The 25,502-nt window shown below is 38.4% G+C and overlaps 1 protein-coding gene across 4 annotated transcripts in view; it reads left to right on the plus strand.

The window, feature by feature from the left end:
* The window catches only part of LOC127637229 (non-muscle caldesmon-like), a 71,856-nt gene that overhangs the window by 18,341 nt on the left and 28,013 nt on the right, over positions 1–25,502 (plus strand). For all 4 annotated transcript variants that reach the window (XR_007969692.1, XM_052118184.1, XM_052118185.1 and 1 more), the window contains exon 2: positions 17,556–17,651. Coding sequence is in view for 3 of the 4 variants with exons in the window: in XM_052118184.1 (XP_051974144.1) it covers positions 17,578–17,651 (74 nt within the window). In the remaining variant the exon portion in view is untranslated. The remainder of the gene's footprint in view (positions 1–17,555; positions 17,652–25,502) is intronic.

Below are 25,502 nucleotides of genomic sequence, written 5' to 3' on the forward strand. Positions count from 1 at the left end.
TGTGAATCACCAAAAACACAAAAAGAACATGAAAGTTAAAGTAGAGATTAAATGAGCAGAGAGGAGGATTTATAGTAAATATTTACTAAAATATTGACATGTTTCTCACCCATAACTATCCAATCGCATCTGAAGATATTTATTTAACCAATGAAGTCATATGGATTACATTTATGCTGACCTATGGGATTTTTGGAGCTTAAAAATATTTGCCACCCATTCGCTTCTATTGTATGGATCAAAAGAACTGAGATATTCTTCTAAAAAAATCTTAATTTGTGTTCTGCTGAAGAAAGAAATTCATACACATTTGGGTTGGCATAAGGGTGAGTAAATTATGAGAGAATAAAATGTTTTGGGTGAACTACTCTTTTAAGTTCACAAAGGGGTTCAAGGAGGTATAGTTTGGCACAATAACTATGGACGTAAATTTAACATCCAGAAAGTGTGCAAAAATGGTCTTTATTTTGAGTAGTGCATGTATTGTTATCTCATTTTAAACCTAACATACTTCTTTTTGTGAAATGTTTGCTTGAAAAGTGTGCTTTTGCTTTTGCTTTTCTTTACAATGCTGCTTGATTTTATATGTTGTTATCTAATGCATTGACATTTATACATTTTTAAATGTGACTTCAGTGTCCAAACACCATTTAGGGCCACTTTATGTCAAGATAAAGATGCCAAAGGACTCGTTTCACTGCATATCTGTGTTATATGAATGTACTGTAGCTCAGAATCTCATCTAAAGCTACACTCTACTTGACAACTTCAAGTCATATTCTGTCACTGCCATCATTGTGGCTGAAAAGTTGCATACTTGGATACTATTTTTTTCCACTCTGATCGTGGTCTGATCAAGCAGTTATGTAAGAAGAGACATTGCTAAAACCACGCAATCTTGGACAAATATGTTGGGAGGGAAAAGAGCTTTTTGTGCTGTTTCATTTTGTTCCTCATCGAGTAGAGGACAGCATATAAGAGGGTTTGGGACAGCTAATTTAGTACTAATAAGTGTCTCATTTCTGTGAGTTAATTTGTGTAATGCCACTCAAAGGTCACATAGCGCTGTCATTCGCTCTGTGTAGTGCAGATAATTCTCTCTCTTAGTCTGTGGTCAGCCTGTATGAATGTGAGGGCTCTATCTGTTTGCACTGCATGTTAGAGGCCTTTTCTTTTTTTTGTGCATGTTGCTTACGGGAAAGAGCTTTTTTCCTACCATATTTGGTCATGTGGATCCACGCCAATAGGCAGCAGACTTTTGATGCCGTACAGGCATCTCAATTCGGCCTTTTTCCTTTGCTCTTTTTTTTTTTTTTTTTTTAGAAACTTCCATGCCGATACTGGCTGATAGTGGTGCGATCTTTGGCCGTGCATGAGAGGACCATTTAAAATGAGCATTTTAAAACGCACAACATAAAAGCACGCCTGCATCTGAAATGCATTTTCAGGAGCACAGCTGCTATTTATAATAAATGGCTCTGGGTTTAATGAGTTAATGCCTATGAAAATTGCCCATTCAAAAACGGAAACAAAAACATTATTCCCGACAGCCGAAACCTATGTGCTTACAATTTTTTTTTTGCGTATCTTTGTGAACATATAGGGCAAATTATATATAATGTGAATGCCAAACTAAATGATTTAATATTTAAAAAAATGTAACAAACAACAAAAATAATAAAATATATAAATGAAACATATATAAAAAACTTTTTTTTGTTTCTATGGAATGCAACAGGAAAAATGTTGAAGAAAATACTGGCCAATCTTTTTCCATATAAAAGTGAATAACAACTTACATTTCTGTCTGTTCATCACACAAAGTTATTGTATGGCTTGCAGGAGACTAGGCATGAGTTGTATGGACCATTTTGGGTTCATTTACAAAGAGAAAATGTCATATTTAATTTCAGAGAATAAGGGCAAAAAGATTAGACTGTTACGGTTAATGATTGTGTTTATGTGTTTATAATAATGTACTTTCATTACAGTTATTGACATTTACTCTGCATCATAAAGTCTGTAATTACACTTAATTGTGTATAATGGAGTGATTTGATGCATATTTGGTGATTGAGCAGGTAAGTTTAAACCAGGGGTGTTGCTAGACATAAAGTTCTTCTGGGGCACAGGCCCCCCATTTTTTTTCTTCTTGAAAGCCTGCTGCGTGCAAGAAGTGTGCAACACAATGCAGTACAATGCAACACAATGCAGTACTGGGAAAGGTCATATAGAGATATTAATCTTTATGAAAATATTTAAGTATCTTCAACATACTGTACATGAACATTCTCAACATGTTTTACGGCATAAAATGCATACAACGTATATGCAAATAACAAAACCGAAGAGAAAGCTTTCTTGCACATTTGAATTGTTCTACATTACAAGTTACACATCAGGAAAATCTCTGTCAAGTAAGTCTATGGAATTGCATTATCCAACATCAGGCAAAACGACCTGGCTGTAGACAAAAAGGTCTCAGAATGAGGAGTAGAGAGTTGGTTGCTAGGTAAGCGTTGGTCGCTAGGTGGAGTTGGTATCTAAACTGGCTATCTCTAACTTTATAAATGCAGGAGTGTTGTTTCTATAAATTAATAATTAGATCGCAAACATAATTGGTGAAAGGTTAAACTGACGTTTGGAACTCGTTAAGTTTACTTGCAACAACAATTCATAACAAGCCAAACTATTGTCCATTTTAGTCGCTAGGTAATTAGCACACAGCAGCCATAGTTACTGCCAACTGTTTATGTAGTGTAATAAACTAGCGCTAGTGAATTAAATCATTAATTTCATATCCAAAAGATTGATTCATTGTTATCATACACAATCAGAGACAGTGCTACAGAACACAATAATGTGTTTATTTTTTCTGAAATTCCATAGACTTGACAGAGGTTTTCTTGAGACTTGATGCTTCTTCATCTGATGTCTGAGACCTGACTCTGACGGCTGAGGATGTAGGATGTTTATCAAGTCTTACCTCCCTCAAACTCATCTCTCCTTTCTGCTTCCCTGTCCCTGCTTCATCCAAATAATTTTCTAGTGTCAATCTACAGGAGACAATTATGTTTGAGTCAAAATAAGATCATCAGTATTATTTAGAAACGTACTTTAGTTTCATCATGTTTTCATAGCTACCTCTATTCTGACTTGTGTCCCGCACCTGGACTTCTGTGTGCGCTACAATGGCTAACTGGCTATAGCAAGCACACAGGTGCTCGCCACGCAGACATGGATTTCTACGTGCACGCATCAGGTTTGTGTTTTCGGTTAAACTGCGTTGCTTTTACAAGCATTGATTGGGTGGGTTACTGCGTTGAATTTAGATAGATCCATATCTTCTTTTTTTTTTTTCATTTTCATCATTATCAATCTAAATTAATGCACTAACAAATAAAGTAAATTGTTAAAACTAAAACTTGAGATTTTACTGGGCACGTGCCCCAGTAAAAGGGGTCTAGCAACGCCCCTGGTTTAAACCTACAGGCCCAGAGTGATTCACAGGGCATGCAGACGTGTCGAGGAATGCGATCCATTGTCTGGGAATGCAGGAATCTCCTTTTCCAACCCCAAGTGGAAATTCAATGGCTGAGGCCTATTTTTGCTCTTCCCTAAATTTTGTATCCCCTCCCTCCCATTTTTGAACCCCATTTGTCCAAAAGAGATCAGAAATATGTCTGCCGGTTTAACAAGGGTGGTGTCTTTTGGGATGTACAGTATTAGCTTACTGGTTCCTTTAAATGCATGTTTGTGCATCTCCAATATGTTTAATTTTATTACCCATTATAAATATTAGAATGACTTCCCGAAGAAAAGAAAAAAGCAGTCTGGGTAGAGACAGTGCAGACACTGCAGAGAGCTTGCATTCTTTTGGCTTTTGGCTCATATCATATTTTATGTGTTCATTAAAGTGTTCCACTTGCATCTAGGCTTATGCTGCATTGCATAAGGGATATTTATAATTGTGCTGTTGCTATTTTAATTGAAAGTAATTTATTTTGTAATTTCACTGACGGATTTGACAGTTGTCTTTTAATTTTATTCTGACATCCTACATTTTAAACTGTTTTCAATGAACAATGCAGTTGTCAAAATGTCTTATTTGTGGGCGTTTTGTGACACATGATTAATTTATTCCACAACCGAAAGTGTCCAACAATTGGGTTATTGGCCAATTAAGTGAGTAGAATAAAACTTAAAGGCCACTAAAATGAATGGATTATTTATCTCAAGTAAGTGTACATCAAAGATGGCATCTATTCACTTTTTTAGGTGTAAAGTCAAATTTAAGTGAAATAATGTAAACTGTTACTTTAGCTCAACTGGTGGAGCATGGCACTAACAATGCCAAGGTCATCCCAGAGAACACACATGATAAAATCTTAAAGATGCACTCAGTAACTCTTTACATGTGTCATCTAGGACTTGCAGTGACACCTAGTGGCACGGATGCATCATCATTCAAAATAAATCATTTTCAGTCACAGATGCCGTTATAGAAATTCACTATTCACAGTCAGCCATGATTAATTTAATCCAAGAGTGAAAGTGGCCAATAACAGGCTGGTTAATGAGAGTAAGCGAGTAGTATTTGACTGGTCATGTGATCTCAACATAATCTCCATGTAGAATATATGACTGGATTCTTCATTTCACGTGAGTGCTCATGATTTATATATAAATTTAAAAACGACAATTAATTTCTTTAGGAGTTTTTTGATGAGAATAGAATTACTGAGTGCACCTTTAAAATGTATAACTTGGCCAAATGCACAAATATGAATTAATGCAAAAATCTACCACTCAAATTTTCTTGTCCTCCTCTCTTATAATTTGCTGAGTCTCTTTGGCCAGTGAGAGCCATGAAAAGCAGTTGCTATACTCTTCCTGCCAAAATATCTACTGAATTTATAGCAGCAAATCCTGCTCTTTCTCTATCTTTCGTCTCTCTCTCTCTCTCTCTCTCTCTCTCTCTCTCTCTCTCTCTCTCTCTCTCTCCCTGTCATCTGTTTCTCACTCTCTCTCAGTCCTTTGGTTTCTGCTCTGAGGCCCTAGAGCCATAAATGTGCTGATGCATCGGAGAGTACAAGATGAGCTTTGGGTTACGTGGAAGCAACCCTCAACAAGTCAGACGCCGCCCAAGAAACCTGAATTTACTGACTTATATTATGGCTTCTATAAAGAGTCAGATATAGCTAAACCTTTTATCCAGTTAGACAGGAAGAGACCAAAAAAGTGACCGACCATTGTTTGTTTTCTTTTAAGATACTGTACTCTTTAGGGGCACGATTATCTGAAAAAGATGATAGAGCAGAAAAACAGCAAATAACTGAAAGTATGAATAGACGTTTTAAACGGGTATCTTTCAAAGATTTGATGTAATCCAGTGATTGTTTCATCCTCAAAAGCGCTCGTTGGATTAACCTGCTACCTCGTGAACACGACTCTCCATGTTTCCATGCAAACTGATAAGAAACACCTGTGTGCCCTAACTCTCACTGTGAATTTGGCGACAGTAGGTTGAAATTTCTTCTTTCTGAAATTGGTCTGTGCTTACTGAAGTTCTAGTCATTGCCCCCAGTGACTGAAGCTGGAAGTGTTATTGAACATATGGCCATGTGGAGGTCCATTTTCCAAGTGTAATGTCCACAGATTGGTGCCAAAAGAATTGTTTTTAGTTGCAAATGATGTATTACAGTCAACAGGAAGGGTTATTGTTTATTAAACATACATCATAACCTAACACTAAACCTAAACATCAGTGGAGTAAACATGTAATTTTAGAGTGAAAATGCAACCTCCGAATCACGCTTATCATTTATTGTGTGTACATGATTACTTTCTGGTTTCCATGGGACCAGAATCCTGGTCTCTCAGGCCACTTGAACAACGTACTAATAGTAGAGCCACAGAAAAGATGAATTGATGCAAAAATGTCTGATTTGAGGAACATGATGTTCGGTAGCAACATCTTGGCTTCCTGTGTGATTATGTTGTAGAAATCAGCTAATGAGATTAGACCTTGCCAGATTAAGAAAGTGCTTGCCAGTTCTATGTGCATTATGGGTCTGATGGTCAGTGAATAGTGGGCATGCCATCTGAGGCTGAGACTAGAGTTTAGTTGACAATGGAAAGCTAGTGAGCTTTCCTACATCCACCAGACTGTTCTTTCTCCTCTAAAAGCTTTGAAAGACAGCAAGTCTTCTAACATTCAGCACATAAACACAGCTGTGTGTTAATGGGAATTGTTGGCCTGTCACACAGTCATTATTTTGTACATGTTCCAGACCTGTTGCTGGATCCCTGCCATTGCTGTCCTGACACTGTCCTGAGATCTGCGGTCGTGTGCCGCTCCATCAATCACCTGGCTTTATGGGACAACTCCGGCTGGCCTCCAGTCAGTTTTATTAGTGCTCTCAATTTCCTGCACATCTCACTGAGCACACACACACACACACACACACACACAATTCTGTAATGGCTCTGTAGGTTTTTCATCACAGATACAGACAGACAGACGAATGGTTTTGGAGACAGAGGTGCCCTGACTGCACAGCAGTATGGATCTCTTTCTCCTGGCTCAGGCTGGCTTCAAAGAGATCTGCATTCCCAGCTCACTTTCTTTGATGTCTTTTATTTCTCTGCAGTTTGTTGAGTGAACCGCACTCAAGGGGAATAGCGAGGGAATTAGATTCGCTCTACTCTTGTCTCCATGTCTCTCTGTTTCTTCCTGTCTGTTCAATGACTGACAGGTGGCTCGGATCTTTGAATTTCTGTCCCGGTGCCTTTTTTTTATTTTGTAGGGCTCAAAGTGGCATTAAAGGAATAGTCTGGGATAAATATAACTTAAGATCTGTGACAGCATCTGTGGCAGTGTGCAGTTTGTATTACTACATTTATCAAATTCCACAGTATACAACAGACAGGATTGAGGAGTAAAGAAATACATGTAACAGGATTATATATTTAAAATACAAAATATTATCATTGCTAATTAGAATAGTTACATTTAAAAAGTATTTTGATTACTGAAGAGATTACTTTGCATTTTATTGTCATTTATTTCATTTAATATTTTGTTTTTTCAGATGATGGAAAACATGTATACATATAAATGATGCGATCCAAAGTGCATTTGAACAGCGGTGAAACACTTTCTTATGATGTGTCACATTCATACGAGCAGACAGAGAAGTAAGTTTGGAGTTAGTTTGGAGCACAAGAAATATAAATAAAGCTTGTGTAAATTGTAAGCTTTACGCTAAGCTAAAATGCTATTTCTAGCCATTTTACATGCATATTTCGACATATGCGATAACCAGACATTATCGTATTTTTTTATCAAGAAAATTAACGTTGGATCATTATTTATTTTTTCTAGTAAGACCTTTGATATCAGGGCAAAAATCATATTCTTGATGATAATTTTTGTATTGTTTTCCTGTAATAATATCTAAAAATCCTTAAAACCAGAGTTTTATAGTCAAAACAAGTGAAAACAATTCCCAGTGCTGAAGAAGTAATCCAAAGTATTTAGAATACATTACTGACCTTGAGTAATCTAACGGGAAACGTTACAAATTACATTTTACAGCATGTAATCTGTAATCTGTAGTGGAATACATTTCAAAAGTAACCCTCCCAACCCTGACAACAGAGTACACTAAACAGGATGCTGTGCTCAACTTGACCTTCCAAGTGTGACAAAATGAACCCGAAGTATTATTCACTGCATTGTTTTATATATATATATATATGTCTTTCTTGACTCTTTATTTGATTGGATTGCCAAAGTTTAGATGTTTTTACACAAAATTAAAAAATGTATTTCCTACATCAGTGGTTTTCAAGCTATGGGCCACAGAGGGGTGCAATGGGTTCTGCAGAAAAGTTCAGACTAAAATGGCAACATTTAACATATTTGACATTTCTGTTCATTCTGCTTTAAGACTGGTCAGAATTTATGATTGATTGTTATTATTTTATTCTATCAACAGCACAAGTTTATAAAAACAAATATGTATACATTGTAATTTTGTGAGGAAAAATAACATAATTTCTAAATATTCATCTCTCTTTCTTTGCAATACATTACACTGCCTGGCCAAAATAAAGTCGCAGATAAGCAGATACTTAAGAGCCTATGATTGGACCATTATTGCAATGATTAATATGTTTCAGCTGGCAACATTTCTTATAATCCTAACTGATGCAGTGTGTAGTTTCTCATTTCTTAAACAACCATGTCGGAAGACGTATCCCGTGGTTGTGGAAAAGATGTTACTGTGTTTCAGAAGGGGCAAATTACTGGCCTGCTTCAAGCAAAGATAACAACTAAGGAGATTGTTGAAATCACTGGAATTGGGTTAAGAACTGTCCAACGCATTATTAAAACCTGGAAGGATAGTGGTGAACCATCAGCTTTGAGGAAGAAATGTGGTCGGAAAACAAATCTTGAATGATCATGATCGGAGATTACTAAAACGCTTGGTGATGTCACATTGTAAACAATTGACAGTAGAACTCATGTCTATGTTTAATAGTGAAAGTAAGAGCATTTCCACACACACAGTGCAAAGAGAACTTACAGGATTGGGACTTAACAGCTGTGTGGCCACAAGAAAGCCACTTGTTAATGAGGTCATCAGGGCTGGACTGGCAATCTGGCATACCGGGCATTTTCCCGGTGGGCCGACGCACTTTGGGGCCGATCAGGGGCGGACTGGCCAACGGGAGAACCTAGCAGGCCGGTGGTGCGTCCGCAAAACTTGCTGAATGGGCTGCGATAAGCAAAAATTACCTGCCGCGTTATGCAGAATGGACCACAAAAAACCCCACCCTTGCTCAACAACTTTTGGGCCAGTTGCCATGTAAAATCCTGGGCCAATTTCTCTTCCCAGTCCAGCCCTGGTGGTCATGTGTCTGTCAGCGGGAGAGGGAGAGCGGTAAGGCTCGTCACCTGGGTTGTGATTACTCAAGCACCTGTCTCTCAATATAGTGATGGCGGAAGGAGACCTGATAAGGCATGCCAGTGTGGGAGAGAGAGAGAGAGAGAGGCAGCAGAGATAGTTGTGGCAGATTATCAAAGACATATTTGTGTTTATATTTGGCCACTAAATGCCCTTTTTTGTTAATGTTTTTGTGTGACACTGAATAGTAATAAAATACTCACGCTGACAGTTCGTTGCCTCCTGACTCCTCCATTGCCCACGAACTTAAACATTGCCTGAACTTAAACCTATCACAGTGCTGCTGGAACACAGGAATGGAGGATTTTAAAAGCAAATTATTTAATTTTGCAAACAACCTTTTGTCTTCATAATATCACATAGTATGTGGTAAATGGGTCTTTATACATGAAAATATATAGCTGTCTTTATATTTTAGAAATGGGGTCCCTTGCAAGGAGATCACAATGTTTGGGGGTGCTTGGCATCAAAATGCGTAGCATGCCAAATATGTTTTTCGATAGAACTTAAGTTGAGTATTTTATTTTTATTTAAGTTGAGTATTTTTTAATAAGAATCAATGTTGTATTATGTAGTAAAATCAGCTGCAAAGACTCTATGAACTATAAATTAATGTGAATTAGCTTTTTTGTTTATTATTTTGAGTGTTGAGTGACCGTCAATGATTTAAAGATGGAAAGTCAGGGTTCACATAACTGGCATACCTGCAGCAACTTTTAATGAGGTGCAGTGTGTGTGTGTGTGTATGTGTGTGTGTGTGTGTGTGTGAGCGTGTATTTATCACTTTGTGGGGACCAAATGTCCCCATAAGGATAGTAAAACCCGAAATTTTTGACCTTGTGGGGACATTTTGTCGGTCCCCATGAGGAAAACAGCTTATAAATCATACTAAATTATGTTTTTTGAAAATGTAAAAATGCAGAAAGTTTTCTGTGAGGGTTAGGTTTAGGGGTAGGGTTAGGTTTAGGGGATAGAATATAAAGTTTGTACAGTATAAAAACCATTATGTCTATGGAAAGTCCCCATAAAACATGGAAACACAACATGTGTGTGTGTGTGTGTGTGTGTGTGTGTGTGTGTGTGTGTGTGTGTGCGTGTGTGTATGTGTATCACTTTGTGGGGACCAAATGTCCCCATAAGGATAGTAAAACCCAACATTTTTGACCTTGTGGGGACATTTTGTCGGTCCCCATGAGGAAAACAGCTTATAAATCATACTAAATTATGTTTTTTGAAAATGTAAAAATGCAGAAAGTTTTCTGTGAGGGTTAGGTTTAGGGGTAGGGTTAGGTTTAGGGGATAGAATATAAAGTTTGTACAGTATAATAACAATTATGTCTATGGAAAGTCCCCATAAAACATGGAAACACTACTGTGTGTGTGTGTGTGTGTGTGTGTGTGTGTGTGTGTGTGTGTGTGTGTGTGTGTGTGTGTGTGTGTGTGTGTGTGTGAGGCTGTGATAGGCAGCTGAAGCTGCAAATTTCTGGGATACCAAAATGTAGTTGCTTCAGTTCACCTGTGCTCACAAAAACTTAAGGAAAGTCTGTGGTACATAGACACTTGAAAAACATTTCAATATTAAAATGTTTTCTGATTATTTTTAACTTTCACAGCTAATTTTCAAGTGTGTCATTTTAAGTTTAGCGCCCATGTTTTCTTCACTAAATGTAAAAATCAAGTTATTTTTCAATTCCAGGTGGTGCTTTTTGTGGGGGTAGAAATTACACACCTTTACCTCTTTTTGCTATGAATGTAAACATAGCCTCTATTGATGGTTCTTAATCTGTGGAATTGTCCCGTTTGTTTGTTTACTTTGGATGCACGATAAAAACATCTCACAATATGATTGTATACTGAACTAATAATGCAGCCAATATAAGTGTGCATCATAATGTTGACATTTTGATGGTTAGATTTGCATTGCTTTTTTGTCCTGTAAGAACAAGACCATTTAATGCAGTACTTAATACCACTTTGTTTCGCTGTGAAATATACATCACATTACAGTAAAATGCTTTTTAACGTAACATGTCTGCGTAGCTCCTCTAAGGACTTAGAAACCAGTCTGATATATCCTCCTATGCCGGACTCCTGCTGCGGCCACAGAGTGTGTGTTAGCATAAACTCTGATAGCAAAGCCAGTCGATGTTAATGGATCTATATTGACAGACATGCAAATAAGGGCGATGGTTTATGTTGGCAATCCTCCGCTTTCTTCCCGAGCAGTAAATTTAGTCTCTCGTGCAAGTTGTCCAGAGCGGCTGTGGTCCAAAAGACAGTGGGTTGTACATCCAAACATTTTGTATTTTTAATCCTTTTGGCAGCAGGTTTGTGGATCACATCAGCTTTGGCTCTGCTTATAAAGAACGCTCTTACCTCAACATTTATCTCAGTAAACGACAAGCGTCTAGAGCTACAAGCTAATGTCAAATTGATCAGGCTAAGAGTGTTGACATTAATGAGTTTGTAATATTTTTTTAATGCAAAGTGGGCATATGGAATTGACTCTGTTAAAAATAAAAAAAAATAGTAACTTTCTAAATGCATACCTGATCTTTTTGTGCATAATATATCAGATGTAATCTTTTATTAAATGTAATAACTTTTGTTAGCCTCGAAACTACACATTTTCAATATGTACTTTCCAACCCTTTCTCCAAACCACCTAGCTTCATTTTTCATGATCTAATCCATTCTCAATGGAAATATTTAAGTGCCCTACATTTTTTGTATGTACTGTTTCACTCAGAAACACGTCATACAGAATATAAATATGTTGCAAATGCGAAATGCATTGTTTCATGTAGCCACCAAACAGAATTGCAAAAATAATGACTGCTTCCAAATAGGTTTCCCAAATACTGCCCCCTGTATTCCATTGGCTGGGTAGTCCCTCCCCAAACTCAGCCATTGGTCAAACCTATGCTGCTATGTCGCGCTGGTCAGGAAAGTGCCACAGAGCCACAGTTTGCACTTTTCAGGGAAAGCAACGTAGAAATGACTATTTTACTTTGCTTATTAAGATAAGTAATATCCCAAAAATTATACACATCACTTTTTATTATTATTATTATTATTATAATAAAATAATTAAAATACTATTTATTATTATTATTTAAAAAAGGTTTTAATTCTACCTAAACTAAGGACACTTTTCCGACTCTGCCAACTTTTTTGGTTTTATTGAATAGCTACTCCCTTTTCCCTGTGGAGTCTAATGGAGCCAGCGCTGAATTGTTTGTGTGGTTTGGCACAGACATCTATGTGTACATTTGCGACCTGGAGAACATCGCATACGGAGGCTGTGAGACTGCATTCCCATGGGTCATTGCCGTGATGAGCTTTGATGAAGGGTTAAGCACCATACTTACGAGAAACATAGTAATTTACCAGGTAAATGTGTTATTACTGCCATTAAAATGCATGCTCTCTTGACGGGAGGCGTCTCCCGGCTTGTTGGGGGCCTGGAGAGGAAGCCAGACCCCCGTTATGAAACATTCTGCAGGGAAAATGTCCAACAATGTGATTGTAAGAGCCTAGAAGCTATTATCCGGTTGCTTGTGTGTTAGCTGTAGTTGTACATGGGTGGTCTTCGATAGCAAGAGACACTACACAACCATTTATACATTTTCTCTATCTCGCTTTCTCGGAAGACGTTAATGTTGAGTGTTAATGTCAGAGATATAAAGTGGGGTTTGAGCACACTAAAGTTTTTGTACATTTGTATAAAAAGATACATATACCTTTTTAAATATTGTGCATTTTATAAGTTGACCAATTATATTGTGTTTGCTGATTAATCGGGGATGAGTTTTGTTTTGGTAACTGTATGTTATCAGCAAAAATCAAATATGATAGTTTGCGGATAGCTCCAGCTTCATATCTATTGAATGATCATGAAAAATGTCATCAGGTGATATATATATTACGGAGTGACTGTTTGCACCCAGGTGTGCAAATAGCATCTCCTTATATATAAAACACTTCATATGTTGAATATATGCAGTGCACTGTTTGATACACTGTGTAGATATGTGTACACTGCCCCAAGTGGCTTTGGACATTTTACACTGAAAATTAAGCTCACAAGTGCCCATATGTTCAACAGCACTAACCGCTTTGGCCACTGGGGGCAGTGTTTTGAATTTCGGTAAGCACAGACCAAGTTCACCTAAGGAAACTTAACCTTCTGTCGATACATTGATATTATATGGTTCGTTGTCTATCCAAACATACACAATTGTATGCATACACTATGTATGAAAACAAACTAATATAAATTAGTTAATCTTGCTCATTCACACGTGAATTTCAATCATAAAGTTTTCAGGATGTCAGCATAGATCTCTGTGAATGGAGAGCTTGATTGAATTTGAGTTGATTGTACACCGTTGTGACCATTTTATTGAGCTGAATCAGTGTTATTTGCTCAAGGGCTCAAATCTGAAGAGTAGCCATGCTCCTGCAAACACAAAATCTCACTAAAGATAGACCGAATTCCTGCGGTTTGCGAATACAGGCGCAGCGACTCGTCCTAATGAGAAAGATCAGCTTGATCTCTCCCTATCTTTCTCCTTCACATTCCTTGCCTTCCCTCTCTCTCTCTGTTGTTTTTGTTTAGTCCATTTGTGTGTGTGTGTGTGTGTGTGTGTGTGTGTGTGTGTGTGTGTGTGTGTAGAGGGAGAACTGTTTCCTGTTCTCCTGTGTCAGAACTCAAAGACACTCTGCATCCATTTCTGTCTTTCTCACTCTTTTATTTGCCCTCTTACAGTGTGTGTGTATTTGTTGTCTGTTAGGGAGAACCCGTCTAAAAGTAGCAATGCCACTAACTTAGCTTAGCTGTTATCAAAACAGAGTACGCTAACAACACGCTGCTTTTTTTAATGTGTAGTGTGGATGCTTGACGAAACACTTAATCACTATATTTACGTCATATTGCATTGCGTAAAATTATAACAGTTTTGATGTTTATTGTTGTGCATAATGTGTAGTGTTGTGTAATGAGTTAACTTTAGAGTCAAATACTGTATTTTCTGTGACAGAATATCATGTTGGTGCTTTCTGTGTTTACAGTTGAAGTCAGAAGTTTACATACACTTAGGTTGAAGTCATTAAAACAAGTTGTTTAATCATTCCATAGATTTCATATTAGCAAACTATAGTTTTTGCAAGCCGTTTAGGACATCTACTTTGTGCATGACAAGAGTAATGTTTTCTAACAATTGTTTACAGACAGATTGTTTCAATTTTAATTGACTATATCACAATTCCAGTGGGTTACAAGTTTAACTGTGCGTTTAAGCAACTTGAAAAATTCCAGAAAATTATGTTATTATTATTAGCTTCTGATAGGCTAATTAGATAATTTGAGTCAATTGGTGAATTACCTGTGGATGTATTTTAAGGCCTACCTACAAATTCAGTGCCTCTTTGCTTGACATCATGGGAAAAACAAAAGAAATCAACCAATACCTCAGAAAGTCTGGTTCATCCTTGGGAGCACTTTACAAATGCATGAAGGTATCTGTACAAACAATAGTACGCAAGTATAAACACCTTGTCATCATAACGCTCAGGAAGGAGACCCATTCTGTCTCCTAGACATGAACACAGTTTGGTGCAAAAAGTATCTATATCCACAGTTAAAAAGTCCTATATCAACTTAACCTGAAAGGCTGCTCAGAAAGAGAGAATCCACTGCTCCAAAGAAATGTCCTCTGGTCTGATGAAACCATAATGACCATCATTATGTTTGGAGGAGAAAGGGTGAAGCTTGCAAGCCAAAGAACACCATCCTAACCGTGAAGCATGGGGGTGGCAGCATCATGTAGTGGGGGTGCTTTGCTTCAGGAGGGACCGGTGCACTTCACAAAATAGATGGCATCATGAGGAAGGAGAATTATGTGAATATATTGAAGCAACATCTCAAGACATCAGCCAAAAAGTTAAAGCTCATCGCAAATGGGTCTTCCAAATGGACAATGACCCCAAGCATACCTCCAAAGCTGTGGCAAAATGGCTTAAGGATAACAAAGTCAAGGTATTAGAGTGGACATCACAAAGTCCTGACCTCAGTCCAATAGAAAATTTGTGGGCAGAACTGAAAAAGAATGTGCGAGTATGGAGGCCAACAAACCTGACTCAGTTACACCAGTTCTGTCTGGAGGAATGGGACAAAATTCCAGCAACTTATTGTGAGAAGCTTGTGGAAGACAACCCAAAAGGTTTTTCCCAAATTAAACAATTTAAAGGCAATGCTATCAAATACAAACAAAGTGTATGTAAACTTCTGACCCACTGGGAATGTGATGAAAGAAATAAAACCTGAAATAAATTATTCTCTCTACTATTATTCTGACATTTCACATTCTTAAAAAAAAGTTGTGATCCTAACTGACCTAAGACAGGGAATGTTTTCTATGATTAAATGTCAGGAATTTTTAAAACTGAGTTTAAATATATTTGGCTAAGGTGTATGTAAACTTTTGACTTCAACTGTATATGTGCTCAGTTTTTTCTGTATTGTGTGCTGTTTTGCTGTACATTGACTTTTTGTTGAACTACTTTAAATTATGAGACAAGCTACATTACAATTTCATAGTAGCTTCCCAACCTGGTCAACCATAAAGAACAACAGACAAGCAAGATGCTTGTGTTTTAAAGCACGATTTCCCAAAACTGCTTCCAACTAAGCAGCAACCATTCTGAGAGCACAAAAGAGAGGTAGGGAATTATAAAAAAAAAAAAAAAGGGGAACGCAATAGCCAATAATTGGGAGTCGGGAAGGGAGAGAATGAGAGAAAGGAAAAGGAGGAGAGGGAGGAGGCGAGACCGCTGGCAGTGAGCGAGAGTTTGCACCATAATGGGAGAGAGAAAAATGGAGGAAAAGAGGAAGGGTGAAAAAATGGGAAAGGAAGAGGCCAGCTTGGGACTTTTCTGGTAGCTACAACTGCAGAGAAAGATAGAGACTGGAATACTTGCATTGGGAATCAATAACCGGTTCATATTTAGAATGGGTTCCATTCTTCAGCGATCCCAATTTTGTGGAAAACCTGGACATTTCAGAGAAGTTTAAAGTTGTGGATTCTAGGACTTGAAAAGTCTTGATATAAAAAGTTGAATAGTTGTGCTTAAATTAACAACCAAACTGAAACAAAAGCATGCAATTTACCTGTCAGTCAGACATGCGTGGATGACTGACAGGTAAATCCAATCATCATTGGTCGCAGAAAAAAATGTGCATACTGAGGCAAAAAAAGACCCTCACTTCATGTAGAGGTGTTTTATGAAATGTTTGTTATAAATAAATACAAAATTATAAAGAATAATGAAAAAAATAAAACAAATCAATTCAAGTATCTCTTTTAAATATCCTTTTAAATAAAAGTGTTGTAAGAAACAACCGCCATAGTCAGAAATGCACTATGTTTGATCCATGAGAAGGTCAAGTTCAGTTAGGCCCTATAATGATAGCGATGAGCCAGAAGAGAACAAAGCGGCCAGTTTTTTACTATTTAGTGAAGAAAAGTTTAGAGTAGTTGAGAAAGTGTATGACAATATTTACTGCTTGGGTAGTCTGTCCATGGAAGCATTGTATGATTGCTGTTTATTCAATGCATCAATAACACATTAATGCTGTGTATACAGTAACATTGCACAATAGTTAACATGAATTAAGAATGAACAATCATTTTACAGCATTTTGAAATCAATTTTAATGTTAAAATAAAGTGATGTAACATAATTAAGAACTAACAATGAACAATAGTACTACACATGAACCAAAATGAAGAAATTCCTGACTATTCTCATCCCTAGTTGGATTATTAGGCCTTGTCCATACTAAAATGATTTTGTTTGAAAATGCATAGATTTTGCTACGTTTATGCCTCTCATCCACATTGGACCATGGCGTGTTTCGAAAACACGCTCCATAACAATGGCGTTGGGAAACAAAAAAATGCATTAGTGTCCATGTGGCCTTAGACATACTGTATGAGAGCAGGACAGAGTAAAATTCTGCCATGTTTTGAAAACAACACTGTTCCAGAGGTTATCATCAGGAGGATTAAGGTACGCTGGTCTCAAAACGGCCCATCTGAATGTGAGTGTAGAGATTAATGACAGCAGCTCTATATCTCCTGGGTGGGCCATGTTTCTCCGCCATGCACCCTGCAGTATATTTAGTGAGCGTCTTTCTGCTTGACTGAGTGGACATCCTGTGCTAACATCATTTCCTCACCCGTTCTGTCTCTCTCTTTCTTTATTCCCCCATTCTTCCCTCTCTCCATTTCTCACCCCCACAATTTCCATTTTAAGTGGTATTATGAAAACAAACTTGTGATCTCTTTGAAGTCGGGCTGAAAAAAGATCGGCTGTAAATGTCTTACATATGGGAATGTGTGATTTTGTATTTTTTTTTTTTGGCGAAAAGGTTTACCAAAAACACACAGCAGCTGTGGAATCCAGACGCACACAACCATATTCAGTAGTATGTATCATGCCGTGAGGCCGGGATATTCTGTGAGTTTATGTAAGATTCATGCATGAGACTAAAGCAGACACATGTTGTTCTTCAAGGGCCTCACTCTCAGGACGAAGCATGGATGACGATTTTGAACGGCGCAGGGAGCTCAGGAGACAGAAACGGGAGGAGATGCGTCTCGAAGCAGAGAGGTAATGTCATTAATGCTCTCGCTTTCTCAAAAACATTTTGTTCTGTAAAATGTCAGCTGTCAAAATTCATTTCCACAGCCATTGATGATAATTATGTTACACCTTGTGATCATGTTACTCATTCTTTTATGATCCGTGCATTTGTTTCTGCATGGCAAGCTGTAAGTTTATGTTTAAACTGAAAAATGCACATTAGGTATGAGCTGCTTTATGTATTTCAACCTTCAGGAGCTTTTTTGTACATTTAGTTAAGCCCCTTGAAAAAGAAAAATCACAGATGAGATCTCTGTAATTTATCTCAGAGAGTAGTGAGATTAAATGGGGTGCAAATTTAGTCTTTTGCTTAAAAGGATTGTTCACTTATAACATTTTGCCATCAAGTTGATACTTTAAATAAAAAATCCATAATGTGAATGAGCATCCTATGAGCAATAAAACTGTCCTCTTGGGTGTTCCATACCCTTTTGTTTCTATAGAAATATTGAACACTCAGTTTGTCAGAAAAACATTATGGGGGCGAAAAGGAACATCTTAAGGGTTTTTCCAGCTGGTAGTTTTAAAAGTACAGTTTGACCCAGGGACTAAAACAAGGCAATTGTTATATTAATACTGTTGTTTTAGCATGAAATGTGAGCTTTCAGCTGGTTTTGTATTATCTGTGATGGGTGGAGTAAGTGCAGAAAACTGGTATTAATGTAGCAAATGTTAAAAAACCAAGGATTGGCACATATGTGATCATTTTGACCATTTAAGGAAATGTGACAAACCCACAAATACTGGAGCAACTGACTGAAATAGTCATTTTGCTTCAGTACTAAATCTCCTTTGTGCAGTTTGTATTTTTTTCAAACATGGACAACAGCTGTTTATGGAGAATAATGCCCCTGTCAAAATGAATTATGGATAATGGCTAATGAACATGCAAATTGAACTCATTAACATTGCAAACAGAGCATGAATCATTTCTAAATCGATATTCTTTCAACAGCAATTATTTGTATAACAGATATTAGACCATAGCTGGTATACACACAAAAATAAATTTCTAAATCAGTATATTTGTCTTTTTTCCAGTAAAAACATCCTTAAAACAAGATCAATTTAATTGAGAACCATAAATTGCATAAGACATTAAGCATTGTTTTCAGAGTAGGCTATATCTTGAATTAAGTTTTTTTCTTGTTGTAAGCATACATCTAACAAACTTTAGTGAGGTTAATGTTTAAAACAAGAAAGATTTGACTAAAGGGCAAGACAAATAAACATATACACTAATGAGCCAAAACATAAGACCGCCTGCCTAATATGCAGTTGGTCCACCACGTACCACCAAAACAGCGCCGATCCACCGAGGCATGGACTCTACAAGACCCCTGAAGTTGCGAGGTGGAGCCACTGTGAATAATTGGTCCTGCACATCCCACAGATGCTCAATCGGATTGAGATTTGGGGAATTTGGAGGCCAGGGCAACACCTTGAACACTTTATCATGTTCCTCAAACCATTCCCGAACAGCAGTGGTGGCTCAGTGGTTGAGGCTCAGGGTTACTGACCAGAAGGTTGGGGGTTCAAGACCCAGCACCACCAAGATGCCACTGTTGGGCCCTTGAGCAAGGCACTTAACTCCAGGTTGCTCCGGGGGGATTGTCCCTGTAATAAGTGCACTGTAAGTCGCTTTGGATAAAAGCGTCTGCCAAATGCATAAATGTAAATGTAAATGTGTGAAGTGTGGCAAGGCCCATTATCCTGCTGAAAGAGGCCACTGCCATCAGAGAATTCCATTGCCATAAAGGGGTGTACCTGGTCTGCAACAGTGTTTAGGTAGGTGGCACATGTCAAACTGATGTCCATACCAAGGGTTTCCCAGCAGATGCCTTCAATTCCCCAGGTAAACAGCGCACATGTACACAGCTGTCCAATGGGATTCATCTGACCAGATGACCTAATTTCACTGCTCTAAGGTCCAGTTTTGATGCTCTCATGCCCATTGAAGGCACTTTCAACGATGGACAAGGGTCATCATTGGCTCTCTGATAGGTTTGCGGCTACACAGAACCATACGCAGGGTGTGATGCGCTGCGTGTTGTGACACATTCCTCCCGTAACCCTCATTACAATTTTCTGTGACTTGTGCCACAGTAGACATTCTGTCGGTTCGGACCAGACTGGATGGCCTTGGTTGCCCTCGCGCATCGATGAGCCATGGTCGCCCAACACCCTGTCGCCAGTTTTTGGTTTGTCCGTCCTTGAACAACTGTCAGTAGTACTCACCACCTGACTGGGAGCAGCCCACAAGCATCCTTTCCATTTCAGATATGCTCTGACCCAGTCGTCTGGCTATAAAAATTTGGTCTTGTCAAAGTCACTCAGGTCTTTACTCGTGCCCATTTCTTCTGCATTCAACACATTGACTACAAGAACTGATTGTTTGCTTACCATCTCATCTAACCAGACCTTGACATGTGGCCATGTTAGGAGATGATCAACGTTATTCGCTTCGCCTGTGAGTGGGCATAATGTTTTGGCTCATCAGTGTATTCCCTTATTAAGTATTATTATCATGCACAACATTGCTTCTCAAGCTAATTTAGTTTTTTTCTAAAAGGATATTTAGATATTTTTACTGGAATACAATGCAAAAATACTGATTAAGAAAATGATTATTTGCAGTGCAGTCAGTGTTCCTTTCGAGTGTCAGTTTCCTGTCTGCTATGGCAATTCTTGTTTCCTTAAAGCATGTTTCCAGTCAACAGGAATGCTTTTTCATCATTCAAGATATATGGGATATATTTCACCTAATCTCAGACTGGAAGCTGGAAGCTGATGATGTATAGATTAGGGCCCATTATATTTTACAGCACAGCATAAAAACTAATGCTTTTTTTGGCCATATATTATAAACCTCTCAAAGGGTGGAATTGTGGTTCCCATGCCAAGTACTGCATTTGGCAGCAAGTTACATATGCAGCAAGAGATTATAAATGCAACCCGTTCAACTCTGCGACACGACTCTGTGATCCTGTGTTTATGTTCTCGTGGAGTCATTTCAATTTGGCCTGCTCCTCTGAGTCGGCCTGCGTTAGTGATAAAAGATTAAATTGCACTATTAAATTGCTTCCATTATGCAAAGATGCTGTAACAATCAATATTTACTCCTTGCCTGTAATTGAACTAGTCAAAACCATGTGTCATCTCATTGCCCCATCCATTCGGCCATCATCACAGTGCACAGCGGACACGAAAGTCGGACCCTTTTTGCATATATATGATAAGCGCTGTCGCCCTGCCAAATAGCTGTACGTTAGAACTGTTTACTGGCAGGGATTTGAGGAGCTCCGCTTCTTAGCTAGAGCAGGACGACAGCAGGCGGGCAGATGTTGGCTCGGCGCTGCCGTAAAAAAACAGCGAGAGTCTGATAACGTGCATACACGCAGGAGCAGCTTGGCATTCCAGCACAGCTGCATTTACACCAGGCGATGATGGCTTGACATGCACCAGTCCTGATCTCTGAAATACCTGCCAACATTTCAACTGGTGAAAATGGCTGAAGGAAAGAGAGACCATATGTTCTGTCTATTGTTCGTCTAACAAGTCAAAATAATTTTTTGTGGTAATCAACATTATGCCACAAATGCTGTTAATTGAGCTTAACTTGTATTGAACCCAGAACATTCCTTTTATATATGTTCCTGGTCTTATTATGCACAGTTCATCACTGTATGTTATTCCAAAAAAAAAAAATGTTTTGCCTTTTGTAATCTTTCATCAAGATCGAATAACATGCTCCACCTCTATCAAGACTCATTTTACTCAAAAATATGTAATATTACAGAACTAAAATTGGTTGTGAATGCTTTTTTTATGTTCTGTCCCATGACTGTCCCAATTATGACCACAAAGTTTACACTCAATTTCTGCTCATTTCCTTGCTGTTGTCTGTAAAACCATTTGCGGAGACTACTATGGCACTATTTTAATGAGTTACAACCATGAACTGTGATTGTTGGTCAGTGGGTGGTTCATATCCAGAATAAATTTCACTAAAGTCTGACTATGTGAGACTATACCAACCCTAACATGCAAATAGATTAGAAAACAGCATGTGAAAAACTAGACTAAACACTCAGATCAGATCTGCTTTGCATCCAGTAAAATTCTGAGCCGCCTCTAAGATGACTGCCACTGTTCAACAGTCAGAGAGCTCATGCAGTTTTAAAGTACCATGTTCACACACTACTGTGTGACTGCAGTGGCCTTTCCAGAGCCAGTATGTGCCAGCACAGAGATTGGACACTGATGGGTCACTTGCATATGCAATCCACACAATACACTAGTCATTGCATAATGTCTCTTTTAATAATGTCTAATTCTTTTTTCAAAAACAACTAAATACATTTTTAATTCTAATCACACATGGCATGAATACTGTAAAGAAGCCATGTGACCAAAAAACTTCTTAAAGAGACAGTAATGTTTTAGCACTTATTATACACATCAATGTAAATACTTCTAAATGTACAAATTAGGCATGTAAACAACAAACTTGTAACAATATATACAGTTGAAGTCAGAAGTTTATATTCACTTAGGTTGAATTCATTAACTTTTTTTCTCCCCAATTTGGAATGCCCAATTCCCAATACGCTCTAAGTCCTCGTGGTGGCGTAGTGACTCACCTCAATCCAGGTGGCGGAGGACAAATCTCAGTTCCCTCTGTGTCTGATACCGCCAATCCACACGTCTTATCATGTGGCTTGTTCTCCGCGACATCCACGCACAACTCACCACGTGTCCACTGAGAGAAAGAACCACATTGTAGTGACCAAGAGGAGGTTACCCCATGTGACTCTACCTTCCCTAGCATCTGGGCCAATTTGGTTGCTTAGGAAACCTGGCTGGAGTCTCTCAGCATGCCTTGGATTCAAACTTGCGACTCCAAGGGTGGTAGTCAGCATCTGTACTCACTGAGCTACCCAGGCACCCTAAAACACATTTTTTAATCACTCCACAGATTTCATATTAGCAGACGATAGCTTTGTCATTTAGGACATCTAATCTGTGCATGACAAGAGTAATTTTTCCAACAATTGTTTACAGACAGATTGTTTCATTTTTAACTGGCTGTATCACAATTTCAGTGGTTCAGAAGTTTACATACACTAAGTTAACTGTGCCTTTAAGCAGCTTAAAATTTGAAAAATTATGTCAAGCCTTTAGACAATTAGCTAATTAGCTTCTGATGGGAGGTGTACTGAATTGGAGGTGTACCTGTGAAGGCTTACCTTCAAACTCAGTGCCACTTTGCTTGACATCATGGGAAAATCAAAAGAAATCAGCCAAGACCTCAGAATAAAATTGTGGACCTCCATAAGTCTGGTTCATCCTTGGGAGCAATTTCCAAATGCCTGAAGGTACCACCTACATCTGTACAAACAATTATACACAAGTATAAACATCATGGAACCACACAGCCATGATACAGCTCAGGAAGGAGACTCATTTTGTCTCCTAGAGATGAATCTCAAGTTCAAATCTATCCCAGAACAACAGCAAAGTACCTTGAGAAGATCAAGTATCTATATCCACAGTAAAACGTGTCCTATATCAACATAACCTGAAAAGCTGCTCAGCCAGGAAGACACCACTGCTCCAAAACCACCATAAAAAAAAGCCAGACTACAGTTTGCAAGTGCACATGGGGACAAAGATCTTACAATTTGGAGAAATGTCATCTGGTATGGTGAAACAAAAATGTAAATATTTGGCCATAATGACGATCTTTATGTTAGAAGGAAAAAGGGTGAGGCTTGCAAGCCGAAGAACTCCACCCAACCATGAAGTATAGGGGTGGCAGCATCATGTGGGGGTGCTTTGCTGCAGAAGGGACTGGTGCACTTTACAAAATAGATGGCATCATGAGGAAGGAAAATTATGTGGATATATTGAAGCAACATCTCAAGACATCAGCCAGTAAGTTAAAGCTTGGTCACAAATGGGTCTTCCAAATGGACAATGGCCAAGTCCCTGTTCATTGTTAATGCATGAAAAAGAGTGACTAGTACAATTCGGAAAAATGTCTCCTTTTGTGTGCTATGGAATAAAGAAAGTCATGCCGGTTTGGTTGAGTGAACCAATCCTTTAACGTCTTAACAGTTTACATTTAGCACAAAAGTGCAGAAGAAAGTCACAAGCTGTTTTAGCTGCAAGTTTGCTTTTCTCTGTGGAGTTGCGGCCATCTTGGTACCTCACATCTGTCCTGTTCCCATGAGAGGCCAGGAAGAGTGCAGGAAATAACACCCATCCTCAGCGAATGGCCCATTTCAAACTCTCGCTCTCTCTTCTTCTCTCTCTGCCTGCCTGGTTAAAGAAAGGCCCGCTTGAGGGATGTTACAGGTATGCTGTAACTCAAAGCTGCAAGGTTATGGGGCGGAAATGAGACCAGGTGAGCCGCTACTGTGGTCAAATTAGGAATGGACAGATCAGTGGAGCTGGAGATGAGTGTGAGGTCAGTTTGCTTTGAGAAGGAGGAAGAGCGAGGGCAGAGCGTGGGAATAGAACAGTTATTTGGCACAATCTCTCTCTCTCTCTCTCTCTCTGTTTCTCTCTCCATCTGTTCTCATTCTCTCTCCCAACCCTTGTGTGGTGTTTAAGACTGCTCTCTAGAGCCTTTGCCCCTATGCACAATGTTTTCATAGACATTTCTGAGATGTTTGGGCCCAAAGAAAATACTTGTGAACGCCTGGATATGTTAGTTGTTCCTATCCGGATATGGCCACTGCCTGGATATGCCAAATCCACCATGTATTCAGTTGTCAAAAAAAGTTTGTCTGAATTTGTATGAACTTTTGAATCTAAGTAATAAAGAACAAGTAGGTGTGTCAAAACGTTTCACTGCTTGTGTATGTTGCCCTTTGCAAGATAAAATTAACCGCAACATTAACTGCATATTAAAGTAATTTCCCACACTGTAACCGTTGCTTCCTCTATAGAGTTTATGAATTCAATAAAACATGGTGCTCACAGCGTAGCTCTCACCACACATGCTATAAAACAATTAATGCTACACTTTGCTGAAAGATGTGGTCCATATGGAAAACATGTTTGGCTTATGTGTTTGTTTGAGTCTTGAATCACTACAGGTGTCAAAAACATTCCCAGCAATGCCCTCGAAAACTTTAAAATGCCTTTCCTGATAAAAAAAAAAAGAAAATGCAGAGAACCAAATTGAAGTCGTTGTTCACAAATTATCTTCCCCTAGGTAGTAGCTTTAAAAGTCAGTTGCACTTATGCACATTTAAACTTTAAATTTTCCTTTAATGATAACTCAAAAACAGACTTGAGTTAGCCGGTGTGATTTGGAATTAACATAAAGACGGAGGGAGAGAAAGACACAGAATCAGCATTAATCCAACTCTCCATATGATATCACGCTCCCCAAGGTTTTCTATGGGCGTTAGCAGAGCACAGCATTCAGTTCTTAATACATTCCTGTTCCCAGCACATACTGAGGAATGTTTATTGCTTTGTTTCTCTTAATGACTTTTACTATATTTTGTAATTCTTATTATACTCTACTCTATCTTTGCTTTGTTTTCTTTCTTTTTTTTGGTCTTTTTTTTTTTTTGGTGCTGTGACGCAAAGAAAAAGCAGCAAATACCTCTGGAGCTGCTACCGCATTCACTTGCAATTGCTGTGGCAAGGATTATCACTCAAGGTTTGGCCTACTCAGTCATTCTAGGCGCTGCAAAACCTACAGTTGACCTCGTAAGGTGCAAAAGAATTGTCTTTCGAGACATACAGGTCTATATATATACACACACACACACATACACCGATCAGCCACATTAAAAC

Source organism: Xyrauchen texanus, chromosome 45, assembly GCF_025860055.1.
Source record: "Xyrauchen texanus isolate HMW12.3.18 chromosome 45, RBS_HiC_50CHRs, whole genome shotgun sequence".
Lineage (NCBI taxonomy): Eukaryota > Metazoa > Chordata > Actinopteri > Cypriniformes > Catostomidae > Xyrauchen > Xyrauchen texanus.